The following is a 19,062-nucleotide window of genomic DNA, read 5'->3' on the forward strand; positions in this document are numbered from 1 at the left end:
ACCAGCGAGCCTAGACCACCGATGCCTCCTGTCGGCGCCGCCATCTTGCTAACCTTTCACCTCTAGCTTTTCCGCCCAGGAAACCAATTATTTCCGTCGTTGTGAAGCCGGTCCCGCCATTTTTATTAAGGTACGGCGTTACGCATGCGCGGCAGGTGACAGCTGCCTGGTTTAGCGATCTGATTAGCAGGCAGCACAGGCGCCATGTTGTGTGTGGCAGGACCTTTGTGCCCTGTGTGAGAAAGAATCACGCATAGCCTAAGCCGGTTATGTCGGTGATCCGTCCGTACACTTTCCCAGCTCAGGGATTTATGTCAGGAGAAGGAGCTGACATGTTGGGGGGAGCAGTGTGCCTTTAAACTCCTTATTGCACGCCTGTAGGCCAGCTGCCCCTCATGGCCCATAGTGTGGAATTGTAGAATAGTCTGTGTACAGCAAAACAATGTTATATACTTCTGCATGTATAGAAGTTAACCCATGCAGTGTGCCAGTGTGGGAAACCATCTGGTTCTCCCCATTGATGTCAAAACTGTTCAACATTGGCCATAAACTATTGTCGATGGCCATCCAGTGTGAGCATCGTTATCAGACACTAAAGCCTTCTCTATATGTAATTACCCTTTTGTTAATTGCAACTGTCTGATGGATTGTTTCCTAAAAAAGACTTATGCAGCTGGATTGAAGGGGCCACTGCAGGCAAATGTTTTCCTCTGAGTTTCCAGGGACACTTTGTCACTAGGACCATTTGCAGAACTGTGTGAGATCCCATAGCAACATTTTCACAGAGCACCAAAGCCTCTGTTCTTGTCCTTTCCTCATCAATTGTGATTGCCATCGCATGTTTTAAACTTGTATTAGAGCAGTGGTGTCAAACTCATGGCCCTCCAGCTGTTGTGGAACTACATGTCCCAGCATGCCCTACCACAAATTTTATATAATGGATTGCTAAAACTGTGGCAGGGCATGCTGGGACATGTACCGTAGTTCCACAACAGCTGGAGGGCCATGAGTTTGACACCACTGTATTAGAGCCATAGTTTGTTTTGTCCCCATGCAATATTTTTAACACCACAAGATGGCGTATGTGAAAGCTTACTTCAACATCATATTTATGTAAGAAATGTACATTATTATTATTATCCTTGGTAATTTATGTGGCGCCACAAAGGTTCTGCAGCGTGCACCTAACAGAATACATAAATTAGCAAAAACAAAAGACAACGACTTTACTGTACAAGACAATTTAGGACACTAGTACATGGTAAATAAAGATAGTTGCATCCGGGAACAGGGACACTGAAATAATTATTAGCCTGGCATAGATCTAGGGCTAGGTGATGGCATTGAAAGGGGTAAGGAGTAAGTATAACAACCTGTCGAACTAACAACCTGTTGAACTAATGACCTTTCAACCTATTCCCATGTCGACCTTTTCCCAAGTGGACCTTGACCCATGTCGACCTAATGGTGTCGACCTAATGACTGACCATAATGCTGTAGACCAAATGATCCCAACAAATTGTTTACTGGTCATAAAAAGTTTTCTGTTGACCAGTAAACAGTGGGGGGTCACGGGGTGGGGTGCCGAGAATCGCGGGAGGGGGGGTCGTGCGCGGGGGGGGTGTGCCGTGAATCGCGGGAGTGGGGGTTGCGGGGGGGGGTGTGATGCGAATCGCCACAAGAAAAAATCAACACAGAAAGGTCAACACATGTAAATGTTGACATAAGTGTGGCACTTCATTGGTGTCCATGTCGACACATGAGAATGAATATGAAAACATTAAAAAAATGAAAAATAAATCTTCAAAAACTCATGTCAACCTTTTTCATTGTCAACCATAGCCATGTTAGTGTTTTGCTTTTGCCATTTAATCCTGGGGCTGCCGCGAATCACGGGGGGGGGGGGGGGTGTCGCTAATTGCGGGAGGGGGGGTCGCGGGCGGTGGGTGCCGCCAATCGCGGGAAGGTGGGGTTCACGGGGGTTCCGGTGGGGGGTTGCCGTATTGTAAATGTTGACATAAGTGTGGCACTTCATTGGTGTCCATGTCGACACATGACAATGAATATGAAAACATAAAAAAAACTTCAAAAACTCATGTCAACCTTTTTCATTGTCGACCATAGCCATGTCAGTGTTTTGCATGTGCCATTTAATCCTGGGGCTGCTGCGAATTGTGGGGGGGGGGGTGCCGCGAATCGCGGGAGGGGGGTTGCGGGGGGGATGCCGCGAATCACGCAAGGGGGGTCGCGGGGGGTTCTTTTTGCAGCGAATCGCGGGAGGGGGGGTCGCGGGGGGTGTTTTTTCTGCGGGAGCAGGGGGTCGCAGAGGAGGGGGGGAGTTTTTGCCGCGAATCGTGGGAGGGGGTTTTTCACTGGTTTTTTTATTTATTTATTTATTTACAGGGTCTTATATAGCGCAGCAGATTCCATTGCGCTTTACAATAGTAGACAGTGATAAGACAAACTGGGTAACAACAGACAGGCTTGGAGGTAGGAGGGCCCTGCTGTAAGCTTACAATCTATAGGGATATAGGGGGGAAACACAAGGACAGGCACCAGTAATAGCATAGCAGTCCCACCAAGTTACAAGTCCAGAAGGGAAGCTATATAGGCCCTTATTCAGATCTGATTGCTGTACAAATTTGTTCTCAAAATGGGCAAAACCATGTGCACTGCAGGTGGGGCAGATGTAACATGTGCAGAGAGAGTTAGATTTGGGGGAGTTATTTTGTTTCCGTGCAGGGTAAATACTGGCTGCATTATTTTTACACTGCAATTTAGATTTCAGTGTCAACACACCCCACCCAAATGTAACTCTCTCTGCACATGTTAGATCTGCCCCACCTGCAGTGCACATGGTTTTGCCCATTTTGAGATCAAACTTGTACTGCGATCAGATATGAATAAGGGCCATAATACATAAGTGCCTCGGAGGGTTATGCATGTAGAACTTAAATATGATAGGCTTGCCTGAAGAGGTGAGTTTTCAGGGAACGCTTGAAAGTTTGGAGAGTGGTGGAGAGTCTTAATGTGCGTGGAAGGGCATTCCATAGGATGGGAGCAGCCTGATGAAAGTCCTGTAATAGTGAATGGGAGCTAGTGATCCGTGCAGAAGAGAGACGCAGATCTTGTGTAGAGCGTAGTGGTCGAGATAGGAGATATATGCTGGTGCAGTATGGTTAATAGCTTTATATGCAAGTAGAAGTGTTTTATATTGAATACGGTAATATACAGGCAACCAATGGAGGGACTGGCAGAGCGGATCAGCAGACGATGAGCGTCTTGCAAGGAAGATCAGCCTAGCAGCAGCATTTAAAATTGATTGCAGTGGTGAGAGTCTGTTCTTGGGAAGACCAGTTAGGAGACTTTTGCAATAATCAATGCGGGATATAATGAGTGCATGGATAAGAGATTTGGTAGTGTCTTGTGTGAGATAGGGTCGTATTTTGGATATGTTTTTTAGATGCATGTAACATGATTTGGAGACAGATTGAATGTGGGGAAGAAAGGACAGTTCAGAGTCAAGGATGACCCCTAAGCAACGAGCTTGTGGGGTAGGGTAGATTATCGAGTTGTCAACAGCGATGGAGATGTCAGGATGGTAACAGTTCTTAGTTGGCGGGAATATAAGTAATTCCGTTTTGGAAATATTGAGTTTGAGTTGGCGACAAGACATCCAAGATGAGATGGCAGAGAGACAATCAGAGACTCGACTCAAAACCACTGGTGACAACTCTGGGGTTGATAGATAGATTTGAGTATCATCAGCATACAAGTGATACTGAAATCCAAAAGAGCTGATTAGTTTGCCAAGAGAGGAGGTATAGATTGAGAAAAGCAGAGGACCTAAGACTGAGCCTTGCGGAACTCCGACTGACAGAGGTAATGAAGAGGAAGTAGAGTTAGAGAAGCGAACACTGAAAGAGCGATCAGATAGGTAAGATGTGGACCAGGAAAGGGCTGTATCATTAAGACCTAGGGAGTGTAGTGTTTGTAAGAGAAGAGAGTGATCGACGGTGTCAAATGCAGCAGAAAGATCAAGAAGAATAAGCAGTGAGTAATGGCCTTTAGACTTAGCCGTTACCAGATCATTCACCACTTTAGTCAGTGCTGTCTCAGTGGAGTGTTGAGAGCGAAAGCCTGACTGAAGTGGGTCTAATAGGGTGTTAGAGTTAAGAAAGTTTGTGAGGCGAGAGTAGACAAGTCTCTCCAGTAGCTTGGAGAGGCATGGGAGCTGAGATATAGGACGATAGTTAGAGAGAGAGTTAGGGTCAGAATTCTGTTTTTTTAGAATAGGAGTTATCACTGCATGTTTGAGTAGAGAAGGAAAAGTACCAGTAGTAAGAGAGAGATTGCAGATTTTAGTTAAGGTTGGAATAATCACAGGAGATAGATTTTTAATGACTTGCGCAGGTATAGGATCGAGAGGAGAGGTAGTAGAGTAAGAGGATAAGAAGAGTGCGGATATTTCCTTTTCATTTGTGGGCTCAAATGAAGAGAAAGTGCCAGAGGGTTCAGGTGGGAAAGAAAGAGGGTTAGAGGTTGTGGAGGAGTATACCATTTCATCTCGGATGTTATCAATTTTGTCCTTAAAGTAGGAGGCAAGTTCTTGTGCACTGATGGTAGCCGGTGGGGGAGGAGGGGGAGGGTACAGAAGAGACTTAAAGGTGTTCAAAAGTCGCTTAGGGTTGGTGGCACGAGAAGAGATGAGAGATTGGTAGTATGTTTGTTTGGCAGTGTCCAAAGCATTGCTGTAGGAGTGGTAGCTAGTTTTATATGCAAGGAAATCAGTCATACTACGAGATTTGCACCATTGGCGTTCTACTTTACGTGACTGATTTCGTAGTTGTCTTGTTGTCTTGGTGTGCCACGGTTGGCATCTAAGCCTACGTGGGGTGTAATGGGTAGCTGGAGCCACGTCATCAAGGGCTGTTTCAAGAGTCTGGTAGAGGTGGGAAACAGCAGAGTCAGGAGAGGTAAATGTAGAAATTAGTGAGAGCTGTTTTTGCAGGGAGGTGGTAAGTTGTGGAAAATTAATAGCATTAGTATTTCTGCGGGTTAGAGTAGGCTTGCATGATTTCAGTGTCAGTGAGCTTGGGGTAATGGAGGAGAGTGAGAGGGTAATAAGATTGTGATCAGAGAGAGGGAAGGGAGTGTTAGTAAAATCAGAGACTGAGCACAGCCTGGTGAAAACAAGGTCAAGGCAGTGGCCTTCCTCATGAGTAGAGGCATCAGACCACTGGGAGAGGCCGAGAGAGGTGGTTAGAGAGAGGAGTTTGGAAGCATGCAGAGATGGTGGACTGTCAATAGCAATATTGAAGTCACCCAGGATGACAGTGGAGATGTCAGAGGATAAGAAATGGGGGAGCCAGGCAGAGAAATCTTCAAGAAATTGAGTTTTGGGAAGCCCAGGTGGGCGATAGATAGCAGCAACACGCAGAGAGAAAGGGGAAAAAACCCTAATGGAGTGTACTTCAAATGATGTAAATGTGAGTGAAGGAACAGGTCGTAGAACTGAGTATGTGAAGTCTTGTGACAGTAATATACCAACTCCACCTCCTTTACAGTTACCAGGCCTGGAGGTGTGAGTGAAGTGGAAACCCGAATGTCAACACAGTCGACATGGACACAGTTAAATGTGCTGCGCTCGGCACACTGTTTTATTCTCCCACCACACCCTAGTGGATGGTAGGGCATGAAATGCCGCCTGTCGGCACATGTTGGCTCAAAAACACAGTGAAAAACCCCATGTCGACCTTTTGATTGTCGACCTAATGCTTGTGTCAACTTAATGACCCGTCCACCTACACCCATGTCGACCTTGACTCATGTTGACCTAGAACCATGTCGACCTATCCCCATGTCAACCTAATGGTGTCGACCCAGTGCTTGTCGACCATCATGCTGTATACCAAATGACCGTATCCCCAGGAGGGGGACCCAGTTTTCGAGTAGGAAAGTATGTCTAAAATATAACTCCCATCTTTGTAAATAAACCCCTTAGAGTCAGTTTATGTGGTGAGGGACAGTATTTGCTCCTATTTGTACACATATGTTATCGTCGGCAGCTACCAGCACTGGTTTTGCATATTACATTGACCATAAATAATGGCACCCATGCAAGTGTCCTGGGGCACCCCAGGGTGCCTAGGTACACAGTTTGGGAACCACGGAAAGAGTCTATACTCTATAACTATATTTTAGTTTTGTTGGATAAATCTATTGGCCTAATTCCTGCAAATGCAATTGTACTTGTGATTTTCTCGGCTACAGAGCTAATGCATACCTCCCAACTTTAGAAAGACATCCGGCGGGGCCTATCGACAAGGGGGATGACCTATAAATTACATCACTCTGCAAGGCCATGCCCCCATTTTGCTGCTGTGGGGGCACGGCCAGTGGCTCTGTGAGCTTCAGGCCATTCCCTCAGCCCTTCTGCCTGCAGGAATAGATGCTGTGTGCATTCACCACTGCCCGGCTGTGCAGAGCAGTGGGCGACAGGGGGGACTCCCAGCTGCCCTCCCACCCAAAAAACTGGGACAGTCCGGTGGATATCATTCACAATTGCAAACACATTCGCAGCCCATATGCAGGAGAATATAGACGCTAACGAGGCATACACACGGGGAAAATTAAGCCCCATTTCTAAGTGATCTTAACACTGCCCATTACACACATAGCTTATGCCCTGTGTGCAGCCTGTACTTGTTTCAAAGGGATGCAGTTTAAATCCCGGCGGTCGGGATCCCTGCATTCAAAATCCCGAACGCCGAAATCCCGACACTTTCTCCCCCCCGTGGGTGTCCACGACACCCTCGGAGGGAGAATAAATTAGTGTGCCGAGCGTAGCCCGCAAGGGGAGGCGATCCACGTCCCCCCCTTGTTGGATTCCGGCGTCGGGATTTTGAGTGCCGGGATCCCGACCGCCAGCTTTTCATGCCGAATCTGTTTCAAAAGATAAGCGTGCAAACCGGCAAGTACACACTTATAATGCTGGGTACACACCTACAGATTTATCTGTCCAATCTATCTGGTGGGAACAAAAATCTGGTAATGTATGGGAGCATATGAGGATCAACCATTTGCTCCCAAATGCTGGAAAACAAACAACAGTAATTCAGATAAACAGCTTGAAGGCGTTTGAGTTATCACATTTTTTTCCATTTTCCAGTGTTTGGGAGCAATTGATTTTATGTCATTTTCTCTCAAACATTTCCAAATGTTTGTTCCCAGCAGACAGATTGGACAGATAAATATTTGTGTACCCAGCTTTATAGACCAGGTTTTAAGGATACCCATGCTTGAGCACGGACGATTAAATCAACTGGGGTCAACAGGTCGACATGGGTTTAGGTCAAGAGGGTAATTAGGTCAACACAAGCATTAGGTCGACGTGGGGAAGGTCGACAATCAAAAGGTTGACATGGTGGTTTTTTTTCATGTCGACCTTCCCCATATCGACCTGATGCTTGTGTCGACCTAATGACCCTGTCGACTTAATGAATGTCAACCTTCCTGTGTTGGACCTAGTGACCGTGTACCAAATCCACTTTCCCAAAGTATTGATTGTCATTTGTGCATATACACCTGAGGTAGCCAACTGCAGTCCTCAAGAGCTACCAACAGTTCATGTTTTCCAGATCTCCTCACAGAATCGCAAGTGAAGTAATTAGCTCCACCTGTGGATCTTTTAAAACGTTTCAGTGAGTAATGAGTGCACCTGTGCAGCAGCTGGGTTGTCTGGAAAATGTGAACTGTTGGTAGCTCTCGAGGACTGGAGTTGGCTACCGCTGGTATACATGGATAGCCTTAACCCTTTGAGTGCCAACAGAATTTGTCAAAATAGGTGTGAAAATTGCCAAGAGAACCTTTTTATTATTAAAACCTGGAAAGTTAGCTGCCTTGTGGACTGCGTTTGTGATCACTGCCATAGTGATTGAAATAACACAGATTGCAGCTACTTGGAACTCACAGGGTTAAATGGGAAGCTAATGAACAATACTGAATGTCTAATTAAGTCCTAGTTAAGTTCAGGTGTCTGTCCTTGCTTATATACCCCTCCATGTGCTCTGTCTTTCCTATCATCTGACTTGTTTGGGATTGCTGATCTCTTGTGTGAAGGCTGTGAGAGTAACTTGGTTCCCTGAGTGGTAAAACTGATTTTTTTTTTATTTACAGGTTATATTTATCCTCCAAAATTGGCTCTCTGGTAGTATTTGTATCGGGTGGAGGTGGTACGGTATGGGTGTCTGGTAGAGCCTGTGGGAGGTGGTATGGTATGGCGGTCTGGTAGAGCCTGAGGTGGTACGGTATGGGTGTCTAGTAGAGCCTGTGGTGGAGGTGGTACGGTATGGGTGTCTGGTAGGGCCTGTGGGAGGTTGTATGGTATGGCGGTCTGGTAGAGCCTGAGGTGGTACGGTATGGGTGTCTAGTAGAGCCTGTGGTGGAGGTGGTACAGTATGGGGGTCTGGTAGAGCCGGTGGTACGGTATGGCGGTCTGGTAGAGCCTGAGGTGGTACGGTATGGCGGTCTGGTAGAGCCTGAGGTGGTACGGTATGGGGGTCTGGTAGAGCCTGTGGTGGAGGTGGTACGGTATGGGGGTCTGGTAGAGCTGATGGTATGGGGGTCTGGTAGAGCCGGTGGTACGGTATGGGGGTCTGGTAGAGCCGGTGGTGGAGGTGGTACGGTATGGGGGTCAGGTAGAGGCGAGCCTGTGGTGGTATATCCTATTAATGTGTTGGCTGTCTGAGAGCATCTGTGTCCTGCAATGAGGCTACTTAATGCTGCCCCCTAACACTGACCTGCACAAGGTGTAAATGTGCCTGTCTATGGCTCTGTTACTAATGGCAGTTTGTGTTCTACAGAGTAAAGTCTAGACATGACCTCCACAGCTAGTAACACCAGCAAGATAGAGCGACCTGTGTCTCTTATATGGGGTAAGTGAAATGGCTCTGTTCCTTTTTAGGGCTTCCACTGTCTGCACCTGGCAGGTATCACCACTGACTATCCCCTTACATAAGTTCCAGTGTTCTAATGGTCTGTCACCCACACTACAGGATTTCCATTTCCTTTACTCCCCATAGTATTGTATGCATCTGGGGACAATGCTGTTCCTCTGTCATGTGAAGTACTTCGAGCTATGCTTCCATATGTGGTGGTCTCTTGTCATTCTAAAGCTGGTACACCTCAGGTGGGACTAGTTATCTCAAGGGTTTGGTAATGTGTGGGAGCAAATGACGACAAAAAGGAGATATTCTCTGCTTGTGCAGATATAACTATAAACAATATAGTTGACTGACCTGAATGAAGTACCAAGCCCAAACTTTAATCTCAAAATAAATCTTTATCTAATGGAAAAAGATTGCTTCGAACTGGTTTAAAATGGTGGTTGAGATACTGGTTAAATCAAATGACCTAACGGTTCTGTCTAAAACATTGCTTTTTTTTTTTTTTTTTTGTACCAGTGTTTGGTAGCAAATAGTTCAGTGTCACTTGCTCATATAAATTACTAGATTCTTGTTCCAACCAGCTCACTCATATATAACGTCAGGTGAGTGTATGACAATGAAAATGTGGGTGCCAAAAAGGAGGGGGGGAGAGCTACATCTATACAATCTCACCAGAGAACACTGGCTGTGCCAGATCGCTCAGCATACATCGCTGGTGCATCACGTGTGCTGAGCGAGCTGAGCTTAACTGCATCGCTCAGCGCAGAGGCTCACCCTCCCTGTGTGTATGGGAGGTGCATTGACTGATGCCTAATCGGGTGGGGCATACAGAGTACAGCTTGTAGGAGAGGAGACTGGGGTTATAGCAGGTGCCCACTACTCTGGCCTGGCCCGGGTCATGTATAGGTACATGTCTTGTCCCACAGCAGCCTTTCAGCTTGGTCAGGTGTTGGTCTGATACACTCCCCTTCAGGCTACTATGGAGGAATTGCTGCAAGGACAGCCAATCCCTTACCATTGCACTTTTCAGAAGATGAAAATGGTGGTTATGGACAATACATTGTACTTGTCTATAAATGCCCCCAGTCTTCCTGTGATTGGCATTGTCTGCTATGTTGGTGAGTTAAGGCCTGGCTAAAATGCAGTCTAGTAAGATAACATAAAGCATTTTAGATCCCTCTAAGCTAGTTGCAGCTACTGAGCATTGTATCCAATATCTAGTTGCGCTGAGGATGTCTCATGTGGGAAAGGGGGGAGACGGACATAACTTATGTAAAACTAGCTGCTGCCCTTTAAACGAGACCCATAGGAACATGATGACTGTAATGTGTTTGGACATGAGTCTGGTCATCATACAGTGTTCTCCATCCATAGGGTGTGAGCTGAGTGAGCAGAATAAGACTTTTGTGTTCAAAGTGTCAGATGAAGACAAGACCGAGCATCAGCTGGCCCTGAGAACGGTGAGTATGGTGGTCTCTTGTAGTGTACTGGGACTTGTTCAATGGCAGCCCTGAGGCAAGGGACAGACTTGTGGTCACTGCTGTAGCCTTCTGACACTGTGGCTTGGAACACATACCAAGGGGCTGGATGCGTTCTAGACTGGGACGTGCGGTGAGGTAAATAGTGAAGGAGTCCCTGACTAGTACCAAAGCCAGATTTGCACACAATCTGAGCCGTGGGGTACATGCCGGCATTATACACATGTGCAGCAGTATATACTGCTGGAGAGTCAATGAGTTTTGATAAGAGATGCACAGTAAAGGTAGCCAGATGAGGCACTGCCTCACCTGCCAGACTTTTTACTCCAGAGTTTTGACTATAAAAATGATTTAATTTTTTTTATATATATTCTTTGTATTTTTTTACATACTTTATGAATACAAAACTCCAGCATATACGTTAGTATGACAGGAAAGGCTGTGCCTCACCCCACCGCACGCCACTGATTCTAGAAGTGCTTTGGTGGCCACAATCTAGGAGTTGCTGATGTTCCAGGTAGGATGTCCCCTACTTCATGCAGCTGTACTATTGTGGATGTCCCTTAGGTGTGTCTGGGCGATAAGGCGAAGGACGAGTTTCATATAGTGGAAATACTTCCTCACGAGCATGAAGGAAGTGACGCAAAACCTGTTCCCATTGCCACCCTCAAGCCCTCTATTCTCCCAATGGTGAGTATCAATAAAACTCCTACTTACCAATACCTGGCTAATCGAGTATTAATCTGGTCTGTGTTCTCCCATGCAGGCTACTATGGTTGGCATTGAGCTGACTCCTCCAATCACTTTCCAGCTGAAATGTGGTTCTGGGCCAGTGTTTATCAGCGGTCAGCACGTCGCATGTGAGTATTGGTTTTTGTCTGTTCTGCTGCTGGGATTATTTACAGTGTAGCTGTGGGATACACATTGGCCTGTACTTGGATAACTCTAGTGCCAATGAATCCTAATGTGGACCCATGGCTTGTCAATATGCAGCCCTCCAGGTCTTGAACTACATATCCCAGTATACCTTGTGTCAGTTTCAAGATGGCCAAAAAGCATAACCAAGGCATGCTGGGATATGTAAGTCACAACAGCTGGAGGGCTGCTTATTGTCCAGCCCTGCTCTAGCTCAATGATGCATGTCTTAGTGGAGGTTACACAGCTCTCTGTGGGCTATAGAAAATCTGCCCAAGCCATGGCTATTACTCTTTGCAACTCTTAGACGTTCTTGCATCAACATTTGTCAATTGCCCTCCGCTTATGATCCTAAATGTAAAGCCTTGTGATGTGTTCTGATCTGGGTTTATCTTAGCAGGATATAAGTGTATGCGCTATCTATATGTGGGTGCTGGCAGTGGGCGGGACCACCCATTGCGGTAGGGTGTACTCGTGGAGCGATCCGTGTGTATGCCCCATAAGACTTTGGGTCTGCTGTGCGAGTTGGAATTGGAAGTATGTCTAGATATTCAGTAGCAATCTCTGAATACAAGCATACTGGGGCATTTATAAAGGAACACTGTAATTCCTGTTACCTTAGTGGAGGAGGATTGTTCCTGGGCAGAAGAAGAAGTTGAAGAGGAGGTAGAGGAAGAAGAGGAGGATGAAGAACCAGATTCTCCACCAAAAGGTGTAAAAAGACCTCCAGCCTCTAAGAAAACTGGTCCGGCAAAGGTACAGCTGTGACTCTTACACATGTATTCACTAGCCATGGGCTCTGTAGAAGAGAATCTATCTACTGATAATAGAAACCATGAACCACAATGCAAATATGTTCATCATACAAGAACAGTCAGCTTCAAAACATTAAACTTCTCACAGCAAAGCAGACCATGGGGCGGAATCCAATAGTGAGGTTTAACGCATCGGACATTCTTTATTGGCTATGGATGAACGCTACCAGTTTGACACAGAAGTGAGATGACTAAATAGTTTAGTCTGCTTTTTCCATAGTTGGTGGTCTGAGGGGTTCTGGGTTGAAGTCTGCTTGTATTCAACCCATTACTGATGTCCCAGTCAGGTACTTCAGTTGGGGAATGGTAACTTAAGGTGCCCATACACAGTACAATTGCTGGATGTGATGTGCACTTCCGTCACACAGCTCATTGTGCTGCACATACTTTTTGTACTAGATCTCATTGCATTGCAAAACTTATGCAATATTGTATACAATAACTTTTCAGTGTATGGGCACCTTTTAGATGTCCATTAGGAAGGGCTAGTGAGTAAATGTTGTGATTTTACTATGGTTTAATAATGTTCTTGTTTGCCCTAGAAGAAGAAAATGGAAGAAGAGTAAGTATTCTGGGATCTAGCAGGTAATGACTATCAGTGTTGTGCACTGGCTGGTGGATGCTTGGTACAATCACTAAATTGCTGTATGGTCCCCACCACACACGGTGGGTATAAGGCATTCTGTATTACACTGCTGACTTCACTACTACATAGTAGCTGGTGCTTTCCATCATGGGCATTGTGCATAACTGGGCAGGTAATGTGTACATTGTCTTCTCCACAGGAGCTCTGAAGAGGACAGTCCTGTGAAAAAGGTATGTACCCTAAGCTGTGTATCCAAGCGTACAGCTAATGTAGCCACCCCCTGCAGGTGTCAGCTGAGGAATAAGATTAAGGAGTAATCTATCCTAAGATTCTTAGTGATAACCTGTCCCAATGAAAGTCCTTAAGGTGACTGACAGATGCTGTCAATGATGGCTGATGGCACGACTACTTCATGTATGTTGTGCTGGGCAGCCTAAAGCAAAGTCTCCTTTACACACCACAAGCATTAGACACAGGGCCGGCGCCACCACTAGGCAAATCCTAGGCATTTGCCTAGGGCGCCGGCCACTGGAGGGCGGTATTTCGCGCCCCCCTTGCCGCCCGGGTACCTGTCCTGCGGCGTATGTGCATAAAAGCTGGCAGCGGGGGGTCCCTGCAGTCAAAAATAAATAACAAGCGCTATCCGCCGGGCTATACAGAAGCGCTTCCGCATAGCCCAGCGGATAACGCTCGTTATTTTGACTGCAGGGACCCTCCCCGCTGCCGCCGGCTTTACAGCGCCGCAGGACAGGTACCCGGGCGGCAGACACCGGGGCGCCCCCACCCCGACTTGCCTGGGGCGCTCTGGTGCCTTGCACCGGCCCTGATTAGACACTACATGCCAGTTGTATAACCTTCATTACATACAAACACTACGATCCCTAGGTCTTCAGAACACAGCCATTTCCTGGTTCTCATCCTACCCAATTGCTCTCGGTGTTGGCTTCTCTGATTTTTACCTCCTCCTCACTACCTCTGTCAGTTTGAGAAAAGCAGAGGACCTAAAACTGAGCCTTATGGTACTCAATCTATACCTCCTCTCTTGGCAAACTAATGAACTCTTTTGGATTCCAGGATCATCTGTTCGCTGATACTCTTCTCTATCCTTCCCTGAATTGTCACCATCAGTATTGTTCCGTGTCTCTGAATGTCTTTCTGCCACTTCATCTTGGATGTCATCTCACCACGTCAAACTCAACATTTCCAAAACAGAATTAATCCTATTCCCACCAGTTATAGTTACCAACCTGATATCTCTATCACTGAACACAACAATTAATCCTACTCCACAACCTCGCAGTCTAGGGGTCATCCTCGACTCTAAGTGGTCCTTTATTCCTAACATTCATTCTGTCTCTAAAGCATGTTAAATGCATCTAAAAACATTCAAATGTGTCCATATCTTACACAAGACACTGCAAAATCTCTAATCCATGCACATTATATCACACATTGCTTATTGCAATGGCCTCAACGGTCTTCCTAAGAAAAGACTCGCCACTACAATCCATTCTGAATGCAGCTGCAAGGCTGATCTTCCTGGCTATACGTTCATGGTCTGCTGATCCGCTCTCGAATCCCCCATTGGTTGCCTGTATTTTACCCTATTCAATATAACATACTTCTCCTCACATTCAAGGCCACTACCCTGACTACACCGACTTATATCTCTTTGCTTATCTTATTATATCCCCACCCGACTTCTCCACTCCCCACACAATCTGCATCTCTCCCGCTTAAACTTGCAGGATATTTGTCAGGTAGCACCCACCTTATGGATGCCCTTCCTCTTAATCTGGTTAACAATCCGAAGGAACACACAACATTGCGGGTACACACTATGGGGGAGATTCTCTAAGAATCTCCGCCCCCCTTCGCTGCCCATCGCATTTATAATTATTGCATATGTTCTAACATGCGATAACGCAAGAGCTGTCCTTTGCGGTGAGAGTCGCCGGGTCCCAGCTGGTCCTGGCGGCTCCCCCCTCCCTCACACACCCGGCGCTACTGCGCCGGGCTCTCCTCCTCCCTGCACCCAGAAGAGGATCAGTGCAGGGAGGAGGTCACAGGTCTGGGCAGCACAGCTCTGTGCTGCCTGGACACAGGGGAAGGGTCGTTGCTCTAGAAGCCCATTGGCTTCTATGGGGCATCGCCAGATTGTTCTGGCGATGCTGCATTAACCCGGCGGGGGATGCTTGGAGCATCCCAAAATGCGGTAAAAACCCGATAACTGTTTTTACCGCATTTCTTGTTTAGAGAATCTCCCCCTATGACTGATATAAATATTAACAAAGCCGTGCACCCACAACACTGCTACCATCTTCATACTATAAAATGTCTCTATCTCTGGCAGACCAAAGGCGCAGGACGGGGGAGGAAACCGGCTGCTAAGAAGTAGATGCGTTGGGTGAGTCTCCTGGATATGACTGTGGAGTCTCCTGCTTTACAATGTACAAGGTGTAACAGATCTATCCCACAGGTTCTCCCTTCACTTGCCTTACGACTGTACAGCTACATATCCAGGCTCCTCTCCTGCTGCCTTGTGACCTGTTCTGTGACCCACCTGATGGCTCTGCACCACGTGGAGTATGTTTTTCCTGTGGAGAAACTGCAGGATGGAACTAATTTGTATAGTTTACTGAATAATGTGCTGTTGTATGTAAGTTCTGTAAAATAAAGTCCCTCTTCTATGGGAATGAGACTGCTTGTCTTCTCTTCACCTTGTGCTTCGGGAAACTGACATATGTGCGTATATAACTTTCAGGCTTTTGCCTGTATTCTCCAAACCACAAATGCAGTAAACTCTTACCTGTTTTTAGTGCATTGTGGGATGCACTAAAGACCCCATGCCGGGTTAGCTGGCTATTTACCCCATAGAAGCCTATTGGCTTCTACTGTGAAACCCTGCTCACCTGTGTATAGCAATAGGTGGTTTTATCCTCACCTGTGTATAGGCAGCACAGCAATGGCCAGGGAGGAGAGCCTGCCCCAGAACATCCGGCTGGGTAAGGGGGTGGGGGCTGCCAGACCCGCTGCACATCACTGGCAAGATAACCAAGGACAGCTCTTATCGCAAGAGCTGTCCTTTTACCATAATTATCACATATGTTCGTGCATATGTGATAATTATGTCTCGGTAGCCGGCGATGTGCAGATGTTAGAGAATCCCACCCTTTATCTTCTAAATGGTGTAGCTAAAGGTATTGCGAGAACACTTTTATGGTACTTGGTTCTCTCTCCCGGGCTGGTTAGTTTTGGTCTTTCCTCAGCATATTAAGTAACACAATGGCTGCACATGTCCACTGGGATCTGTACCACTAATACAGTGCTGTGACTGATACACTTAGTAGTGTAAGTAGCTCAACCTGTGGATCCTTTAAAATGTTTCTAAATAATGAGTGCACCTGCCGGGTGACCTCAAACATGAGCTGTTGGGGTACTTGAGGACCATGGTTGGGAACTGATGTAGACTATTGTAGCCAGTGCTGTGGTTACCAGGTGTTTGGGAAGGGGGCCCTGGTTAATGTCCTGGGCCCCATGATTTCTGATGACTGTACTACTGCCACACTCAATTTAGAGTGGGGTAGGGATTCTGCACTCACTACATTAACTGATATTAATAAATAGCACCTACAATTTCTGTTTAAACAATGTGGTCACAAGCCATAGGGCACCACAAAACTAGGAAAGGTGAGTGCCGATGTATATACTAAATATTTTTGCTCTACCAAAGCTGTGTACCGAGCTTTTGATATTAAGTGCTGTTATGTACACAACTTTATGGCCTGGAATGGATGTGGTTACAATGTAGTGGTTTTTTGTTTTTTTTTTCCCCTTCAAATAATAGTCTATGATCCTAGTAACTTGCCTTGCCTGCATTGTCAATCTATGCTAGACAATATTGGGAGCTTTTGACCCCCCACCCCATCCTCTCCCTTAGCACCTAATGGGGGGCTGAACTTACTCTCCCCAGGTGGTCAAAACCCTGGTGTGAATGTCACTCTGGTTAGTATTCTTGCGGTCAGTCACAAGTGCTGTGTGGAAATTGAGGAATTTACTAATCTCCAGAAGCAAAAGCACACAAGGATTCTGCTAACAAGGCATATTACTAATACATATAATATGTATGTCAGGTCTGTATACTGGACCTACAGATGGAGCCATTCACTGAGATGAGGATGTTTGTCTCACATGCTTGGTGGGCTCCGCCTTGTCCCTGCACCCGAAGGGGGATTTTACGGGGTGGAGGAGGTCATTGATGCTGCCCGGACACAGGTGAGGGGCAGGAGTGCCGTGAATAGACCACAGGCTCGTATGGGGTACTGCCAGCAAAAGCTAGTGATACCACACAACCCCCACCCCACAGCAAAAACACGGCAAACACAGCAAAAACACGGCATGCGGGTCTTCCTGCATACCAAGATGCTGTAAAAACCCAAATAGGGTTTTTACCGCATTTTTCCTTTGGTGCCGTGGTTCACAACTTCGGTCCTCAGGACCACCTACAGTGCAAGTTTGCCAGGTCTCCACACAGAATCACAAGTGAAGTAATTAGCTCCACTTGTTGCTCTTTTACAATGTGTCTGAGTAATGAGTGCAACTGCAGGGTGACCTGGAAAACGTGAACTGTTGGGGGTACTGAGGACCAGGGTTGAGAACCACTGCTCTAGTGCATCCCACCCTTTCTCTGTCAAAGGTTGAGAGCTTCTCACATTAGCACAGCCTGGAAAAATCATTTGATGGTGATGCGTATGGCTTTGAAGTGAATAGCGATCCACTTGCAATTCTTTCACAGATTTGCACAGGGCGGGGGTTATGTACTCGCAGTCCTCTACCTATCAGGTCTGACTTACAGTAGGTCAATAGGATGCAGTCTTCAGTGTATACTCTGTGTATATGTGTGTGTGTGTGTGTGTATATATATATATATATATATATGTGTATTTTCAATACAAAACAGGGGAAACTACTGTATTGCTTGTGAAAAAGTTCTTTAAAACTAAAATAACGGTACTTGTTTCCTAGCACGGCGCCGTCGGGTCCCATTGCATACCATTACTTAAGGTATGCGATGGGTCCCGATCCGACCCAATATTCGGGTTTTAAGACCTTCATATACAATTTTAAAATCGCGTTGCATCGCATGCCATTACAATGGCATGTGATGTGACACGATTTCCCATTGATTACAATGTTAAATGCACACACACCTAATTTTTAATTGTACACCCACCCTGATGGGTAATTACTATGTCCAATGCCCCCCCATTGTTAACGTCACCCCAGTATCCACGCCAACCCGAAGCGGGGCGAGCGCAGCGGTACGCGTCCTCCAACCTTTTCATTCCCCCACTATCCACGTCGGCGTGGAGTTGATTTTAGATAGTGTGGCGAGTGCAGCGAGCCACCGAAGCGTGGCGAGCGGACGCGGAATACATGTGAAGTAATCCGCGGGGCTCGCTGCGCTCTCCACACTATCTAAAATCAACTCCACGCCGACGTGGATAGTGGGGGTATGAAAAGGTTGGAGGACACGTACCGCTGCGCTCGCCATGCTTCGGGGTGGCGTTAACAATGGGGGGGGGGCATTTGACATACTAATTACCCATCAGGGTGGCTGTACAATTAAAAATCGGGTCTAATCGCATCGCATGTGATCTGGTCGCATGCGATGCGATGTGACCCGATCTCATAGACCCGATGCCATACAATTAAAATCGGTGGCGCCTTGCTAGGAAACAAGTACCAAAATAACTAATCACCTGTCAGCGTTCTCATTGTACTTAATGATCTGTAACAAAACTTCCATTCATATAACAGGACATTTCTGGTTAATGTTTCTCAGTGCGCTCTCTCCCCGCCCTTCGCTTTCTCGCTCTCTCCCTGGTATTTGCTGACCTTGTGAATCCCAACCTTTTCCTTTTAACAAACCCAAATACTGTTGTTGTATCAGGTTTCTCCCGCTGTAAGCACTATTCTAGCAAAGGTCCAAAATAGCCTCTGAAAGGGGTTATATCACGTGCAAGGTGATATAGTGACTCATTGCCTTTTATTTACACAGAATATAGTAACAATCTATTCCTGACACATTTGAATTGAATCATTCCTATGTTACTTAAGTAGGTTTTCCATGTACATTTTAAAGCGGAGTAGTGGAAAACGAAAAGCAAGTTGCATTGGAAAGCAAGACAACCCCTAAAGTTTTTTTTTTTTAAGTATATCAAGGATAAAAGGTTGAAAAAAATACAATATAGGACCCTTAAAGCAGCCTACACACGGGGAGATTTGCTGAGCGTTCTGAGCAATGTTCCCTCTAATTT

At 46.3% G+C, this 19,062-nt stretch overlaps 2 protein-coding genes across 4 annotated transcripts in view; one reads left to right on the forward strand and one right to left on the reverse strand.

The window, feature by feature from the left end:
- PBDC1 (polysaccharide biosynthesis domain containing 1) overlaps nucleotides 1–19,062 on the reverse strand; it is a 33,386-nt gene that overhangs the window by 6,463 nt on the left and 7,861 nt on the right. Inside the window, exon 1 of one of the 2 annotated variants that reach the window (XM_083184810.1) lies at nucleotides 3–142. The exons of the other annotated variant lie outside the window; for it this stretch is intronic. Within the exon in view, the coding sequence (XP_083040936.1) occupies nucleotides 3–44 (42 nt within the window). The 5' untranslated portion in view covers nucleotides 45–142. Of the gene's footprint in view, nucleotides 1–2; nucleotides 143–19,062 lie in introns of those variants that run through there. 2 annotated transcript variants of the gene reach the window in all.
- NPM2 (nucleophosmin/nucleoplasmin 2) lies at nucleotides 8,049–15,443 on the forward strand. 2 transcript variants are annotated; one of them, XM_083184807.1, is made up of 10 exons: nucleotides 8,049–8,150; nucleotides 8,865–8,936; nucleotides 10,323–10,408; nucleotides 10,994–11,116; nucleotides 11,193–11,286; nucleotides 11,964–12,097; nucleotides 12,699–12,718; nucleotides 12,942–12,972; nucleotides 15,096–15,149; nucleotides 15,222–15,443. In XM_083184807.1, exons 2-9 carry the CDS (start codon nucleotides 8,879–8,881, stop codon nucleotides 15,138–15,140), a joined length of 591 nt encoding a protein of 196 aa, XP_083040933.1. In that variant the 5' UTR covers nucleotides 8,049–8,150; nucleotides 8,865–8,878; the 3' UTR covers nucleotides 15,141–15,149; nucleotides 15,222–15,443. The 2 variants fall into 2 exon arrangements, with proteins under 2 accessions (XP_083040933.1, XP_083040934.1); XM_083184808.1 differs by having other exon boundaries at nucleotides 12,702–12,718.

Source organism: Crinia signifera, chromosome 4, assembly GCF_055691185.1.
Source record: "Crinia signifera chromosome 4, ASM5569118v1, whole genome shotgun sequence".
In the NCBI taxonomy this organism is placed as follows: domain Eukaryota; kingdom Metazoa; phylum Chordata; class Amphibia; order Anura; family Myobatrachidae; genus Crinia; species Crinia signifera.